The sequence below is a fragment of the Tupaia chinensis genome, unplaced genomic scaffold (genome assembly GCF_000334495.1).
Source record: "Tupaia chinensis unplaced genomic scaffold, TupChi_1.0 Scaffold000355_1, whole genome shotgun sequence".
Lineage (NCBI taxonomy): Eukaryota > Metazoa > Chordata > Mammalia > Scandentia > Tupaiidae > Tupaia > Tupaia belangeri.
The window spans coordinates 14,439,626-14,458,183 of NW_006159850.1; the positions used below are offsets into that span (position 1 = coordinate 14,439,626).

General features: G+C 40.3%; 1 protein-coding gene across 1 annotated transcript in view; it reads right to left on the reverse strand.

Annotated features, from left to right (window-relative positions):
• The window catches only part of HYDIN (HYDIN axonemal central pair apparatus protein), a 378,086-nt gene that overhangs the window by 157,971 nt on the left and 201,557 nt on the right, over positions 1–18,558 (reverse strand). The window contains 2 exon segments of the mRNA XM_006152662.1: positions 6,080–6,393; positions 14,342–14,485. Of these exon segments, the coding sequence (XP_006152724.1) occupies positions 6,080–6,393; positions 14,342–14,485 (458 nt within the window).

Below are 18,558 nucleotides of genomic sequence, written 5' to 3' on the forward strand. Positions count from 1 at the left end.
GTGACAGCTGTGACGGCATGGATCCCCAACCCTTCTTCCTCCTGGCTCCCTTGTCATACGCACAAGCATGAGGAGAGAATGTCATTGACCGCAGTTTGTCGGGAGTCCTGATGTGGACAGGAACACACGTGCATCGGCATGTTTTCAAGGCAATGACTGGATCCTCCTCCTACTGCGTACCTATTTAGCATGTTTGTCCATTTTACTGCTTTCTTTATTCCTCTCTGTGATATGAGGGCCAACTTGGAAAAAAATGTATGCTCAAACAAAAGAGATGCTTTACACGTATGAGTTAGAGTTCCCTCAAAACTACACACATGCATGTGCACATACATGTACGTACACACAGCAGATGTACAGGGGTTGTGACAGGAATACTGAGTGTCCTGGCATCCTCATACCTGCTCAAAAAAAGAAAGAGGAAATGTCCCTTAGGCCTTTTTTTTTTTTTTTTTTTTGGAGAGGTTTTTGCTATAAGGCGTGTGCGCTCACCAGATAGACAGAGAGAGACAGAGAGATAGAAAGCGAGAAATCACCCCCCAGGGGGGATGGCCATGCCGCAATCCCTTCTCCTCCATTCTCCTCTCGGGAACTTGGGCACACACGCACATGTGCCCGGCGTGAGTTTAAGCCACTGGGTCTGGGACTCGAACCATGGTTGACTACGTGGGAGTCCAGCGACATAGCCATTATGCCAACTGCTGGTCCCACCTTTTTAAATTTTTTAATCATTAACTGTAAGGCTTAGAAGAATTCTAATTGGAAAAGAAAGGTTAGTGTTGGTATATCTGTTAAAAGTGATCCTTAGCCAATAAATAGTTTATTTTTCTGATGGCCCACACAGAGAGAGTCTGGCTAGAGGCAGGTGGCTTTGTGTGTGTGTGTGCGTATGTGTGTCGATTCTATGTGACATTTATGCCTTGAACCTTTCCATTTGGTAGAGGTCAGGAAGCTGACAAAAAATAATCCTAAACCAGTTATGAAACGAGCTCCTGCTCTTGCTATAAACACCCAGGTGGGAAGAGTTGATGAGCTAAAAAGCTTCCCTTTGAGGATCTGCTTTGTGCTGAGGACTGTACTAAGTGTTCTGGGGCTCCAGAGATGACAGGGCAGATGTGCTCACTGGCTCTCAAGGTTTAAGACCCAGTTAAGATGATGGACATTGAGCCCTAAGTACAGGTGTGATGGGGCCACGGGGAGGTAGAGCGATCTATGCCCATGGGACGGGCTCTGACTAGGGAAAGGTCTTGGAAGAAGCTTCCTTGGGGAAGGTTGCTGAAGCTGAGACTTGAAGAGGGAGCAGGAGGAAGCCACTTGGGAGTGGGGAAGAGTGTCCATCCGAGAGGGAGCAGTAGCTCAGGAAGAGCAAGGATGAGACAGAGGTGGCGTGTTAAACAAAAAGGCCATGCAGTGAGGGGAGAGTGAAGTGGGGGAAAAACTGGAGGGGGAACATGGGAACAGAACGCTGAGTCTTGCATAATATAGTATTTTGTACCTGGTTCTAAAAAGTATGGGTAAGTCATTAAAGGCATAAAACCAGGGCCATGACATGCTCGTCACCTGGCTACTGAGTAGAGAATGAACTCTGGTGCAGGTGTGGAAGCAGAGAGCCCAGTTAGGGCTATCACAATGGTCTAGGCAAACCAGGGTAATAGCAGTAGAAATGGGAATGAGGCTTTAAGAAGCACAATAGGTATAACTTGGTAATAGATTTGCTGGGATGAGTGGGGCTAAGAGGAGGAGGGAGTCCAGATGCCTCCTAGAAGAGTGATGTCATTTCCTAGGACAGGGTGCCCTGAAGAAGAGGCAGGAAGGAGCAGGAGGACACTGGGCATGAATAATGGAGAAACATCAAGAAGGCCATGGACTTGGAACTCAGCAGAGGTGTCTAGGTAGAGATGTACATTTGGAAGTCTCAGGAGCAGAGATAACTGAAGCATGGGGGTGAGTCAGTCTCTAGGAAGAGGGCCTAGGCCAGAACACTGAGTCCCACTACTCCAGGGGAGCCATTGCTGGTAGAGCTGAGAAGGGGTAGTCGAGGGGACAAGAGGAAAAGCAGCAGGACATAGTATTCTGCAAGCCAAGAAGTGAATGCGTTTCAAGAGTGTGTAGCCAGGTCAGCGATGATCAATAGACTGCTCTCCCCTTGACAGTGATTGATTGGGGTGGGGACTGGGGGACAGGAAATAGGGTTAAGTTGGTCTGATAAGAGTGAATCTCCTGGAGGTCAGGGGACAAAAAGCTCTTCCTCTTTCCCAGTGGATCAGAGTCTAGATGGACACAGCCCCAGGAGTGCTGGCAGCCATTTGGTGATGATGAGTGAAAGCTGATCTGAGACTGAGGTCAATACACAAAAGCGAGCAGAGCTGAGAGATAGGGAACAGGCTCCCAAGATGACATTGTCTGCGTCCTTGCTTTAAGCCAGGCCAGAAGCCAGAATAAATCTGGACTTTTGAGTTGTAGAAACCAATGAATTTCCTTTTTAATTTTTATTTAGGGTCAGGTTTTCTGTGACTTGCAACAGAATGAATCCATGAATACTAATATATACATGCTGTTTTTGTTGCTTAGAATGTTTCTCTGCGTCTCCATCTGGAACATTTAACAATGTCTCCTCAGTGTAGCCTTTTGTGATTCTCTGGCCACCCTCACCCACCCTTGTTTCTAGTCCTTCCTCAGAGCCCAGCGTTACACTGTGTCCGCCATAGTTTACATTTCTGCTTCCCGACTAGTTTCAGGATGGAGATCATGTCTTCCTCAGTTTTAAGTCCCTCACGCCTCATACAATATGTAGTCTATAGGAGCCATTTATCAAATGTTTTCTCGATGACTCCCAGCTTGAGTAAGTGAGTGAAACAATGAATTACAAGAAGAGACTCACTAATGAGAGATGGAAAGATACTGAAGCGAGGAGAAAAATGATTGAAAAAAATGTTTTTAAACCAATAAAAAATTAAGTGTATCCTGTTCAGTACTGACCGAATACATTTTCAAAATGTTATTACTTTAATTATGAAAACGGTCTCTCAAAAATAAAATAAAATAAAATAAAGCATATCCTTGCTCCCAGATGGAATAAACTCATTTAACTGTGTTACATCAGAATAACTTCACAAAATCTGGTATTCAAAGTGCATTAGCTAAGGTTGGCTGATTTTTTTCCATAATTATTTTAAATGTTCACCATCGACAGAATTTCATTCCAAACCCAAACAGTTCATGGCACTTAATGAGCAGGCTCCAATGCTCAGGCTTAGGACTGGCTGCCAGCTTCCGTGCTACACTGGGTCTCATCATTAGATGTCTACGGAAGGCATTCAGAGCGAGCAAGCCATCGTTACCATGGTAACAAGCCCAGGAAAGAGAAGGGTGGCTGTCATATATAAGATGAGAATTATGTACAGGAAGCACTGACAAGCCACTAAGGAACATGAGGCTTCCTCAGTTAAGAATGGCCATCAACATTCACGTGTTAGAAACTGAGCTGTCAAAACATCCAGTAAGGGATATACAGAAGCCCATTAATCCTGGTTGCTAACCAAGAAGAAAAGGTGGCACTCACCACCTCCCACTATTTTATAACTGAGTATTTGTGCATACACATATATGGACAGGAACAGAAACTCACTGAAATATGCAGAATAGGCAAAATGGAACTCAATTTAACACTCAATGTGTGGTCCTACTCAGTTTGTACTTGAAATTTGAAATGCTTATTAAGAAAATTCTATAGGCAATGGAAACAAACAAGTAGGACTACATCAAACTAAAAAGCTTTTGCATATCAAAAGAAAACAATCAACAAAGTAAGAAGGAACCTATGGGATAGGAGAAAATATTTGCAAACTATGTATTAGATAAGGTTTACTCTCCAAAATGTATAAGAAACTCCTATAATTTAATAGTAAAAAAGCTAATAACCTAATTAAACTTAGCTAAGGACTTAAATAGACTATAAAGAAGACATAAAAATGGCCAACAGGTATATATGATAACTGCTGTCATTAATTACCAGGGAAATGCAAATCAAGAACACATTAAGGGGCCAGCACAAGGTGTAATGGTTATGTCACTGGACTCCCATGCAGTCGACTGTGGTTCGAGTCCTGGACCCAGCAGCTTAAAACTCACGCTGGGCATATGTGTGTGTGTGTGTGCATGCCCAAAATCCTGAGAGGAAAAAAGCAAAGGGATTGTGCCATGACCATCCCCCCAGAGGGTGATTTCTTGCTTTCTGTCTCTCTGGTGAGCGCATGTGCCCTATAGCAAAATTCTCTCCTAAAATAAAAAAGAAGAAAGAACACATAAAGATAACCTCACACTTGTTAGGATGTCTACTATAAACAACAAAGACAACAAGTGTTGGTAAAAATGTGGAAAAATTGGAACACTTGTATACTGCTGATGGGAATGCAAAAGGGTGCAGCTGCTATGGAAAACAGAATGGAGGTTCCTCGAAACATGAAAAATAGAGTTCACTTCTGGGCATTTATCAAAAAGGGTTGAAATCAGGATCGTAGCGACATTAGCACTCATGTCTTCATTGCAGAAGCGATTTACAATAGCCAAGATGTGGAAAGAACCTGAATGTCCATCAATAGACAAATGGATAAAGAAAATGTGGTATATTCATACAATGGGATAGATTATTATTCAGTCTTTAACAAGAAGGAGGGGGGCAGAAGGGACATGTTGGTTGAAGTGCCAGACTCCTACATGGCCAATTATGGTTCGAGTTTCAGACCTGATGGCTTGAGAATCACGCCAGGCTCATGTGCACATGTGCCCAGAATCCTGGGAGGAGAGTGGAGGTGAAGGGGCTGTGCTGTGGCCACCCTCCCTGGAGGGTGATCTCTCACTTCCCCTCTCTATTTCTGTCTGTCTCTCTCCTGTGAGTTTATATGCCCTATGGCAAAAACCTTAAGCATTTTTTTGAGAGATTTTTGATATAGGGCATGTGTGCTCACTGGAGAGATAGGGGAGGTGAGACAGAAAAATAGAAAGTGAAAAATCACCCTCTAGGGGGATGGCCACACCACAAACCCTTCTCCATTCTCCTCTCAGGATCTTGGGCACGCATGCACACACACCCAGTGTCGGTTTTAAGCTACCGTGTCCAGAACTTGAACCACAGTCGACAACATGGGGGTTCAGCCACATAACCATTATGCTATCTGCTGGTCGCTAATTTTTCTTTCTGTTTTTTTTTTTTTTCCAAAAGGACATTCTGCAGTGTGTGACATATGGTCAGCGAAATACCGTGTTAATTCCACTTACATGAGGTTTCTAAAAATGGTTGGATTCACAGAATCAGAGTGGAATGGTGGATTTAGGGATTTGGCGGGGGGAGGGAAAGTGAAGCATTAACAGGCATAAATCTGTTTAAGCAAGGTGACTAAGTTATAGAGATCTGCTCTACAACGTTGTACCTATAGTCAATAACACTGCACTGTACACTTAAAAGTTTGCTTAGGGCCAGCCCACGGCATGTTGGTTAAAGCAGGTGGATCCCACATGGATGAGTGTGCTTATCTCAGACCCAGCCTGAGAAACATGCCAGGCACATGTCCATGTATGGCCAAAACTCCGAAAGGAGGGAGACATGGAGAAGGGACTGTAGCATGACCAGCCCCCATGGGGTGTGTTTTCTTGGTTGTATGTGTCCTCTTTCTCTCTCTCTCGCATGTTCATGTGCACTCTGGCACACGCTGGCAAAAAAAAAAAATTGTTAAGATGGTAGTTCTCATGTTAAGAGTTCTTACCACAATAAAATAAATAATAATTAAAAAACCTCAGTATGAAGATTTTATATTTTAGTGACAAATTCCAAATGATCTAACCACTAAATTCAAAATTAATGCAGACTAATGGCTATCACTTCCTTAACTGGGTGGTGATGGCAGTTTTCAAAACTGTTTTATCTGCTTTTCTTGTTTGAAAATCTAGGATGAACCATGATTTTAGGCTCCTTGTTATTTCCATCAGTAACGAGTTGTCCAGACTGAAAGTACTCACAAAAGACGAGCAAAGAAGAGAGAGAGGGGCACAAAGCTCGGTAAGCTCTCTATGCCGGAGGTACCTGATCTGATTTTCTTCATCGTCCACCAGAAAGAACCAGCGGAACTTCACAACCATGGGGCTGCAGTTGGTGATCGTGATGTAGCGGATGACTTCAGTATCATTCAGGATACAGCCAAAATCCACCTCCATGGTCTCAAAGCTGAGATTGGGGTAGTGCACTTCTCCACGCAGATTCAGGCTGTCTACCTGAGGGTGTTCCACATACTTAATTGCTAGAATTTCTTCTGCCACCCACTTGTTCAAATCCATTCTGTAGGAAGGGTCAAACTTGATCAGCAGATTTTTTTCTTCATCAATTTCCAGTTTAATAGGCTACAAACAAGAAAAAGAGAAATAACCAACTTGTGTACTATGCACTTCCAACCAGATATATGAAACAGGACAACCAAAGTTATTTATGTGTATATTCATGAATAGATTCACCCATACCTATGTACCAGTATGAAATACACACACACATACACACAGAATTAAATAGCTAGTGTGTATATATATATATATATATATATATATGCATATATATTTTGTTAGTCGAAAATGAAAGCAAGGGAAATCAAGAGGAATTATTGAAGGAAGAGAGTTTGATGAGAATTGTTCTATAAAGATTGTAAAAGGGGAAGTCTAGAATAAATATTATAAAAATATTCTTAACTGAAAAACTCAGTTGTGAAATGTTCTTCCCACACAAGCCAGAATAAAGTTCGTTGCTTGAAAAAATTTTATAAAGGCTTTCTAAAGCACTGAGGGCTCCGTTGGGAGTGACCCAGAAAGAGACAGATTAGGTCATTTAATTTCTTTTCTAATGTCTACAATCCTAATTCTCAAGCACAGTGTTATCCACTTTATGCAGTTTTCTATTCAGTTTAAAAGGCTACTCCAGAGCTGGGCAGAGTTTGTTTGATAGATTTTATTTGTTCTTTTCTATCTTTGATTCAAAAACCCCATGTGTTCCTTCACACTGGTACCTGCCGTAACACCTTCCCATAGAAAGACTGGCTATGAGATGGCTCCTTTAGGCATTGCTAAAAGCCCACATTTAATGGGCAGGAAAGCCACCTCATGGTTTGCAGCAAGTGCCCTAAGGCAGTCAGGAAGAAGGCACCCGGGAATGAATCTGTCTGTACTGTACCATACCTTTCCACTGGGATTAAACAGCATTGGTATTCAACTGTGCATTTCAGCTACGTGATTAATAGTTTCAGCTGATAAAGTCAATCATCTGATTCAACAATCAGCGAGAGAGTAATGACTCTTCAGATGACCTAATCCCCCCTGAAAGCCCATTCATTGTATTGGCACACGTGGCTGGGCACAATATAAAACCAATTTTGTAGACTGTGGCATCTGGAGCACTTGGTATTGCAATGCTTGACGTCTAAGTATCTTTGAAGTCGACTTAAGTTTTTTTTTTTTCCCCAGTGAGATGCTTTATAGTTTTCATACATAGTAGAAATCATGATGCATTCATAAAAACTTGTGCTATATATAAAAGCACAAAGAAGATAAAAATTTTATTCTCAGAGTGAATATTTGGTGAATGTTAGTCTAGATACATGAACGGATAAATAGGATTTTATAAAAATGGAATTAGACTGGACTATTTCATAAAATAGATGTTTGAACTTTTCTCACTTTAAAAATATCCTGAAGAACATTTTCTTATATGAAGAACATTAATTGCTAAGATTAAGGACTCCAGAGCCAGACTGCTTGGGTACAAGTCCTAGACCTTCTACCAGCTATTTGATCTTGGCTAAAATACTGAGTCTGTGTCCATTTGTAACATAGGGCTAATCACTGTACCTCCCTTTTGAGGAGGAGGGAACAAGATGACATATACATGAGTACTTCAGGCATGATACCTAAATGTTACTTACCACTATTGTCTCTTGGAAATCAAGAAAAACATTAAATGTTAAGCAGTTTCAACTTCAGACAAGATCTTATTGACACTCAAGTGTAAAATGGGATGAAATCAGCACAGTTATGCTTCCTTCACTTCTCCATTTTTATTGGCTATAATGAATTTCCCAAAGCTGAGGTTTACAATATTCTCCTCTGAAATGCTAGTGGCCAAAGTTGTGTGGTCCAGTTCTGTGGTTAAATAGATGAGTCCTTGCTACCAGACTTTCCACCATTCCCAGCACCTTACTTTTTTTTCTGGTTCGTTGTATTGCATTAGCAAGTTGGTTTTTCAACAGGGTGCAAGAGTGATGTATTCAATGAAGGCTTGCATCCCAAGAGTGCTTATCTGTTACTTTTACACTCAAAAGACACTTTTTCTGGTTATAAAGGTCTTGGATTATACTTCCTTTCCCTCAAAATCCTGTAGCTATTGCTCAGTTGCCATTAGCATTAAGTGTTCTGGTGGAGGAGCCCAGGGTTAGTCTGAAATCTCACCTTAATGAATCTCTTCTTATGTGCTTTGATACCATAGAATTCCTTGGTTATCAATAAGTTCCATTACTTCACTGAGATATGTCTCATTGTTCAATATTCTATATAATTTTGTCCTAAGACAAGGACTTGTACCCAAGCTGTCTGATCTTATTTTTAAATTTTTTAAAAAATTATACTTGTATGTTGAATAGATGGAACAATGAAAAGGAAGTGATCTTCGTTCCTATCTCTCCACTTCTAATCCAAGCCAACTGGTTTCCCAGCCTGGAGGTAACCAAGATTACAAGAGTCCTGTCTATGGACAACCCATGGACATAAGATCACATTTATACATGTATTCTTTTATTTCCACCCGTGGGATAGCATACTATCCACACCATTCTGCATTTTACTTTCTCACTGAGCGATCACTCAATATCACTGCACATAGAATCTTTTTTATAGTGGTAATTTATTCCATCATATAGTTCTGCCATTATTTAGCCAATCTCCTGTTGATGGATACTGGTACCCAAGTTTTTGCTCTTATGATCAAAGAATATTCTGGTATATATGTTATCTTGTGTATTGTGTCTATGTCTATTCCTAGAAGTAGAATTACTAGGTCAAAGGGTAAGGACATTTAAAAATCTTAATAGCTATTGCTACACAACTTTCCAAAATACACTATCAATCATTGTAGGGGAGTAACTGTTCTTATATGCCATTCCTTTTTTTGAAAAAAAAATTATTTTACTTGTTATCATTATTATTATTTTTAATTTGACCAGGTAGAGAGAAAGGGAAAGTGAGAAAGCAAGTCACCAGGTCCGGGTCTTGAATCAAGGTTGGCCATGTGGGAGTCCAGCACCTCAACCACTGCACCATCTGTGAGTCCCTTATATGCCATTCCTAACACATAATACAATCCAATTTTTTGCTCTTTGCTGATATGATAGGTTCAAAACAAATATTTCATAGTAATCTTAATTTGTATTTCCTCTTAGATGAATAAGGTTGAGATTTTCACATGGTTAAGAAAAGTCATTTTATTTTAATTTCCGTGAACTCCTGGTTCATTTCCTTTGCCTACTTCTGTTGGGTTGTTGGTATTTTTCTTGTTGATTTGTAGAAGCTCTTTGTTTCTTAAAATATATGAGTCTTTTTTTTTTTGGTTAAAGTTGTACATGTAAATAATATGGAAGGTGAAACTGTTCTACAAGAGTTATTATAAGAAATGGTAGTTCCCAACCTATCCTGACAACTTAACAATTCAGAGGCCACCATCTCCCAATTCTTCTTTCTTTCTTTTTTCTTTAGAGAGGTTTTCGCTATAGGGCGCGTGTGCTCGCCAGACAGACAGAGACATAGAGACAGAAAGCGAGAAATCACCCCCCAGGGGGGATGGTCACGCCGCAATCCCTTCTCCTCCATTCTCCTCTCGGGATCTTGGGCACGCATGCACATGCACCTGGCGTGAGTTTTAAGCCACTGGGTCCGGGATGCGAACCGCGGTCGACTATGTGGGAGTCCAGCGACATGGCCATTATGCTAACTGCTGGTTCCCGTCTCCCAATTCTTGAAGTAGGACTGGTCTACAGACAGTTTCCTGAGTGGATGGTTAAGCTGTGTATATACCCCAGATACCAGAAAGAGAAGTGAGGAGGGCTTATTCTAGAAACATGGGATTTCCCCAAATGTTTTGACCAAATTCTCTGGAGAAGAGCACTGTTTTTATTTATTTATTTATTTTTGTTTGTTTTGGTTTTTGCCATAGGGCATGTGCACTTGCCAGTGCCTTGGGGTAAAAGCCAGCTGTCCATGTGTTCTGGGTAGGGTCTGGTACACATAGACTCCTTCTATTTTCAGTGTTTTCCTCCTACTTATCACCTCTGAGCCCAGAGCTACTCCAGAGCTCCCTGGACAGAATGACTCCTTCAACCTGATTGAAACATTTCCTGAGATATAGATTGTATGTCTTTTTTCAACCAAGCCCAGTATTCATTCTGTCAACTGAAAGAAACCTGAACAAACTTGTCAAGCAAGCTAAAGATTTATTCAAGCTAACATGTGAGGATGGGGTACCCAGGAGTAAAGGCTTCAGGAGACTGTAATCAATGCTCTGAAATGATGGAGACTGGGGTTTTCCTTCACAGGGAAAATTGAAAAGGAATGTTATGAAAGTTTATTTCCCCCTAAGAATTCACAACATTGGTTCATAAGAATAGCGTAAGTTTCTGATTAGCTTATTATGTTTCACATATTTTACATTTTAGTAACATAGCTACAGAAAGGGGGTAGGGTTATGATGGCAATACGCAGCCTGTGGTAACTTAGGATACTTTTACTTTAATTCCAGTAAGCCAGTGAATTCCCTTTTAACTTTATTTATTTATTTACTATTTATTTTTTAATTTGACCGGGAGTGGGGAGGGGAGAGAAAGAAAGAAAGAAAGAGAGAGAAAGCAAGCTACCAGGTCTGGGACTCGAACTGTGGTTGGGTATGTGAGAGTCCAGTACCCTTAACCACCATGCCACCTGTCAGCCCCAGGACAGTGAATTCTTTAAGTGTCTTTGAACAATTACATCAGACAGGTATGCAGGGGACATAACAGACTTCTTACACTTATCTCTCTGAGGCCAGTTTTACCAAACTGTTTGATTCTTAGCTATTTATTTTCTTCTCAAGAACTTAGATTGGTTAACAATTACTGGATTGTCAGAAAAGTCATGACATATTTTTTCTAATGCAAAAATGCACCATGACTTTTCCAACAACCCAATATTTTAGTACAAATCAAATTAAGTTTCTATGGCTACAGTCTTTCATGCCACAGTCCAGTCTAGGTAAGTTAGTTTATGGGACAGAAAGTATCAGCCAGTCTGTGGAGAACTGCTTCTAAATTCCCTAAAAATTGTAAGGTCATGGTAATCATAAATTGATATGCCTCTCAAGGCCTGATTAATTTCAAATACCTTATTATTCTTATTTCCTTTCTCAAATCAATCTTCTAGAAGTTAACTTAAACTTGTCATTATTTAGTTGTGCATTCTTTCTCCTCTATGTTACTTTATTGCTCTGCAGTTCTGTTTTGAAAATTTCTACTTTAACCCTATTGGAATCTTAGGCGGCACAAAAGCAGACCTGGTCTTCCATCCAGACTGAGAAAGATCCTTGTGTCTAACTTTCCAGTTTCTCATCCATTTTTTCCCCCTGTGCTGAGCTCACTTCCAGGAACTTTTTCATGGATATCATTGGGTCATCTATGTATACAATCATGTCATCTGCAAAAAGAGATCGTTTCACCTCTTCTTTTCCTATTTGAATGCCTTTTATTTTATTCTCTTTTCTGATTGCATTGGTGAGGACTTCCAGTACTATAATGAAAAGGAGTGGAGAAAGTGAGTATCCTTGTCTTGTACCAGTGTTTAGTGGAAAAGCTTTCAGCTTTTCTCCATTCATGATTATGTTAGCTATAAGTTTTTCATAGATAGCTTTTATTGTGCTGAGAAATGACCCTTCCATGCCGATTTTGCTGAGAGTCTTGATCATGAAGGGGTATTGTATTTTATCAGATGCTTTTTCTGCATCAATTGATATGATCATATGATTTTTCTCTTTCTTTCTGTTAATATGGTATATCACATTTATGGTTTTACATATATTGAACCAACCTTGCATTCCTGGGATAAAGCCTACCTGGTCATGAAGTATAATATTTTTTGTATAATCTTTCTTGTTGGATATGATTTGCTAGTATATTGTTGAGAGTTTTTGCATCTATGTTCATCAGAGATATTGGTCTATAGTTTCCTTCCTTGTCCTGTCCTTATCTGTTTTAAGGATAAGGGTGATGGAAGTTTCATAGAATGAATTTTGGAGAGTTTTACCCTTTTGCATCTTTAAAAATAGCTTGAGCAGAATGCGGGTTAACTCTTTTTTAAAAGTTTTGTAGAATTCGGTACCAGCAGCTGGCATAATGGCTATGTCGCTGGACTCCCATGTAGCCATGTGGTTTGAGTCCTGTACCCGATGGCTTAAACTCATGCCAGGTGCATGTGCTTGTGTGCCCAAGATCCAAAGAAGAGAATGGAGAAGAAGGGATTGCAGTATGTACATCCCCACTTGGGGGTGATTTCTTGCTTTCTGTCTCTCTGTCTCTCTGTCTCTCTCTGTCTTTCTGGTGAGTGCACATGGCTTAAAGCAAAAACCCTCTCCAAAAAAAAAAAAAAGTTTTGTAGAATTCAGAGGTAAAGCCAGGGCTTTTCTTTGTTGGGAAGTTATTTATTACTGATTCAATCTCCTGGCTTTTTACGGGCCTATTCAGACTTTCTATGTTCTCCTGGCTCACTGCAAAAGCAGTCATAAGAGGGAAGTTCATAACAATTAGTACACATAAGAAGATGGAAAGAAGGCAAATGGATCACCTAACATTGTGCCTCAGAGAATTGGAAAAGCAGCAGAAAAAAAAATCCAAAAAACTCCAGGAGAAAGGAAATAATAAAGATCCAAGCAGAAATAAATAGAATAGAAAATAAACGAACTATACTGAAAATAAACGAAAGTAAAAGCTGGTTCTTTGAAAAGACAAACAAAATTGATGCACCACTAGCAAGACTTATTGAGAAAGGAACCAGGTAAATCAAATTTGCAATGAAGCTGGCAATATAACAACAGACGTAACAGAAATACAAAACATCATGAGAGGACACTATGAACATCTATATACCAACAAATAAGAAAATCTGGATGAAACGGACAAATTCCTGGACACATACAATCTACCAGGATGAGTTCACTTATTATCTCTTTGAAACTTGTATCTTATCCTATCTTATCTTATCCTCAGGTTCTTCTTAAAGATGGGCTATGTTATCTATAACTTCTTTTAGACTATAGAGAACTGCGTGTTTATTGTTTTGGCCTTCTTCCTTGGGTAAGTCCCTTGCAATATGTTTTCATTTCCCTCCTGTTTATGCCAATTTCCTCATTTCTTTCTCTGTTCCAAGATCTTAGCTAGTCTTTTTCCCCAACTCCTGCTAGAATGAGACCTATTCATTCAAAGAACCTGTGGGGAGGAAGTGGGGAAGGACTGCAGTGCAGTTCACAGCCTCCAGCTGCATAATGTTTGGATCATCCTCTTACCAACTGCGCTGGCCCCATTCTCCCCCAAAGATCCACCTCCTTGAGTGTGGCTCATAGCAGATCCCGTCACAGGACCCCTCTTCTGAGATCTCAAGCTTGCTGCCTACTCTCCTTTCCTCCTTTAGAACACGTCTCAGCCTAGAGCTGAACAAAATGGTATGTGGGGGCTGGGTTCTCTTTCAATCCTCCTTTCCTGCAGCTCTACAATGTCGCTTGCCCATGGCATAGCCATTCTCACCGGCATCCTCACACCCTGCAAAGGACCACAGGGACAATCTTGTAGGGCTGTTTAGAGGATGCTGCATCCTTCCTAGAATGGTGGCAGTGGTGAGCTCACAGCCTCTCCCTCAGTCTAGTTCAGATTTCTCACTATGTGGAGATTGGTTTGCTGGACTGGGCATGGCCTATTCCTCATTTCCTTGGGTAAGGAGGAATTTAATGGAGGAGAATTAAAAGATCTTAGTAGAAAGTTACTACTTATTATAGATTGACTTTATTATAATGGGCAGGAGTGAAAGGGTTATCATAATGAGCTGGAAATCCTCACACCATTAGTAACTGTTTCTACTGATTGATACTGGAATATATAAATCACTCATTTGAAATTTTTGATAGCCTTTTCAGTTTGTTTCCTGAATTCCTTGTAGTTTTCCGGACTGAAGTTAGGCAGTGAATAGTCATAGTTCTCTTCCTTTATCACACACAGCCCCCCAGGAGAGTCTCCAGTCAAGTTACCTCAGGAGTTGCGGGCAGCAGAGATTTATCAGTCTCACATATGAAGAAGGGTTCAGTTGTTGAGAGCAACAAGTGCACAGGTAGGGTGGAAATGTTCTTTATGACCAAGGGCTGATAATTGGGTTCAAGGATAGTGTTAGGTTTCTGCAGAAAGGGAAAGAAGAGGAAACCAACCAAATTATGGTAAATATAGTAAGCCATTAGCAACAAAAGTCTCATATTCATTGTTAACAGTCATTTTTTCTCTCTCTCCATATAGGCCACAAAGCTCTAGCTGGCCTGTGAGAGCTCCTTCTAAATTCCTTCAAAGTCATAAGGTCATGGTAAGCATAGCTAATTCAAGCCCTAAGTAATTGCAAAATATATATGCAGAGTCTTCAAAAAGTTAATGGAAATATAAACTGGGGCTGACAGGTGGCATGATGGTTGGGGCATTGGACTCCCACATTATCGACTGCAGTTTGAGTCCTAGACTTGGTGGCTTGCTTTCTCACTTTCTCTCTTGCTCTCTGGTAAGTGCTTGTATCAAATTAAAAAATAATAATAATGATAAACAAAATTAAATAAATCATTCTTTTAAAAAAGGATAAAACCTTGAATGGATTTTAAAAGTTTTTTTTGCACCAAAATAAACTTGTACTTAAATTCCATTTTTCCACAGACTTTTTGAAGTCCTTGTATGATCAATTTTTCTTCCTTGCAAGAGATTTAGATAAATCATGTAGAATGTTGTATAGTAGACTACTGATAAATGAACTTACATAAATCAGAAAATACAGGTTAGATTTTTCACTCTCTTATTGTCTAGTTGAAAAAACTTACATAAGCTATGCTTCTGGACAGAACTCTTACCATAGAAGTTCTTACCTTCATAGTACAATAAAGTCTGATAATCTAGCAATAGCTAGTGTCTTAAAGTCTAATAGTTAGAGATATCTTATAGAGAATCTAGATATCATTATATCATTATTATTATGTTTAATTTGCTATAGGGCATGTGTGCCCACCAGAGAGAGACAGAGAAAGAGAGGGAAAGTGAGTTAACAAGCCTCCGGGCCTGGGACTCAAACTGCAGTCAGCCATGTGGGAGTCCAGAGCCTTAACTACCATGCCACTTGCTGGCCCGTAGGCATCATCATAATAAATAAAATGTTTTGCCTTTATATCTTTTCATGGTTAAAATACCCAATTCACAAATACAATTATGTCATACTGATAGATGCTCATAACTCCTGTAAATTTTTCCTGATAGTATCAGAATAATTTATTTAGAAGAGAGTCTTTTTGCTCTTTTAGACAGATTTAATTTTTCAAGTAGAGAGTATATCAGAAATAGATCTTGAGCTGGAAGTTTCTAGTCAGACTAGATCTTCCTCATTCTGATGTTGGGGCCCACATTAGTTCTAATGCTCTCTGGAAAGAGGGTGCTTAAAAAATTGCAGAAGATGACCAGAAACCTCAGTCTCTGATCTCCAAAGACAGCCTCCCTCCAATCATTCCCAGGCGCTTCTAATAACTCTAGTCTACTTTTCCCCAGCCTATTTTTGCCTTGTTTCGATATGCCTTTTCTCCTTGTTTTGATTTTAGTTAAATCCTCCTAACTTCATATTTTGATTGATTCTGTCTTCTAGTTCCTTGTCCAGCAGTCTTCCTTTCACTGTGGTTCCTGGGTCCCCTGGCCATAGACAAGCTTGGGTGACCAGTGTCCATTGGCTTGAACCTTCTGTCTCACTGGAGTCCTTAGCCCCTGTGCACTGCCAAGGTTGTCTCAGGTTTGGTCTGGCATTTCCCATTGAGATGCCAGCTTTTGAGTCCCTCCCTCTAAGATGATAGCACATACCTGGCTTGCCTTGCACCTGCAGGTTGCATAGTAAGTACTAGTAAGTATGTGTGAGGAAGGGTGGGAGCAGCACTCTTGTGTATACTAAGTTAAGGCTACATGGAGAATGTACACCCCGTGACCTTCCCTGAAGGCTGCTGTGTCATTGCAGATGGCGTTGAGTGAAGGAGACACACTTGGTTGGTTTTGGCAAGAGACCATTCGGAGGTTAGTGATGAGTAGGAGTCAAAGCACAGAGAATCTGTTCTATTTTAAAATGACCCCTTCTCTCTGGATTGTTTGTCTCCCCAAATATCAGCAGACAGATTTTGCTGCTGGAACTTCATGAAACAAACTGGCTGCTGGTTTCAGTTGACCTTTTCAATCCCACAGAGATGTGGTTTCATCTCTGTGGCTTATGAATGGTATGATAGTTATAAAGTAGATCGAATCTGAGGAAACAATTACAGAAAAATTCTTCCCATAGACAGTGTTGATATCATTATATTGTAATGTACCAAATCAGATGTACTGCCTTGAGCCGAAAACAGGAGACAGAAGAAATAATTGGGCGCTATACAATTAAATCTGAACACCAACACCTAACAGGTCTCCTGCACATGCTGGGTAATGAAGTAGCATTTTTCCATTGTCCCTGATATGCATTAAATCTGAGCAGGAAATGAACAATGAACAATACAGTGGTCAGATGGATTTCAAACTTCTGATATTTGGGGGGCAGAAGAGAAGGGTAAAAACAAAGAAGCAGGGAGTTATAACTCAATAATTGACTTTTTAGTTCTTGTAAGAAATTATTGCCATATTTGAAATATTTGCATATTTTAATAGTGCTAAACTCAAACAATAGATATCTAAATAAAAATGTGCTTTTTCCTACCCCCGAAACAAGTAGAATATAAAGAGAAGAAAAGCAGCAATGCTCACATATTTTTGTAAGTGTTTATGGGCTTAGAAAAATCGAATAAGAAACTAAGCTGCATAATAAATGTGTATTATAGTGTCTGGCATAGAATAGCTATTCAATAAATACTCACTGAATTTTCTCTGAATAATTGCATTCAGGGAAAATATGATGCCACCAAATTTGGTGCAGCTGTTGCCAACAAATACCTTTCCTGATTACCTTTTTTTTTTTTTTTTTAAAGAGAGAGATTTTTGCTATATGGTGCATGCACTTGCCAGAGACACTGAAAGAGACAGAGTAACAGAAAGTGAGAAATCACCCACCCAAGGGGAATGGCCACACTGCAATTCCTTCTCCTTCATTTTCCTCTCAAGATTTTGGGCACAAGCGCACATGTGCCTGACATGAGTTTTAAGCCACTGGGTCCAGGATTCCAAAGTGGTCAACTACATGGGAGTCCAGTGACGTAACCATTACGCCACTTGCTGGTCCCTCCTGATTACTTTCAAAAAAGAAGAATTAAAATGGAGCAATGAAATCTTAATAACCATAGTTGGAACTCATAAAATGTTTTCTTTTGACATGTCTCATGAAGCTTGTTAGTTTAGATTCCTACCACTGAAACTCTTGTTCTACTTCCTGTCCACTTTCCCCACTAGTCTGTTAAGCCAGGTCTTCACTGTGCCTTTTCGGCCTAACACACTGCAGGTGCCTGACACATTGCAGATGCTCAGAAATTATTTTGATTTGAATTGAACTTGTACATCTCACGTTCCCTACTAGACTATAGGTTCCCTTATTCATCTAGCAGAGCTTCTTACTCATCATGGTGGTGCTCAGTAGATATTTGTTTTATGAATGCAACATAATGGAAACTGCTACCAGAATAAATGGTCTTGAAGATTCTCCTGCAAACTTCCAGGTACTGAAAGGAATGCCAGTTGATTCCCTTTGTGACTGGTTAGGCCCAGGCACACTGAGTACTTTTTCTGTGACAGTACAGACACTAAGGGACAATGGCTGACTCAATGCTTGGTCTTCCCAGTGGGCTCTGAGATTCGTATGGAAGGGACTACTCTCACTGTTGCATTTCTAGCACCTGACAGTGCCTGGCCTATGACAAGTCTTAATAATATTCCATTCAGCAGCCAGTGTGACTGTTTTAATGAAAAATCTGACCACAACACTGCCTTCTCTAACGCCCTCCAATGGCCATCTAGAACAAAACTGAAGTCCAGAGCAGGCCTGCCAGGCATGCTATATATATCTGGCTCCTGCTTACTTCTCCAGATGGACCTCTTGCCTTCTTGGCATATCCTCTGTCCAAAGTACCCTATTTCTGTTCGCCAAGCCCTTTCCTAACTTAAACATGAGCTGTTTTGCTAACAGCTCACATGAGCTGTTTTGTCTATAATTCTCCTTCCCTTGTCACCAGACTAACTTCTATTTTTACTTCCATCTCAGCTTGAGGAA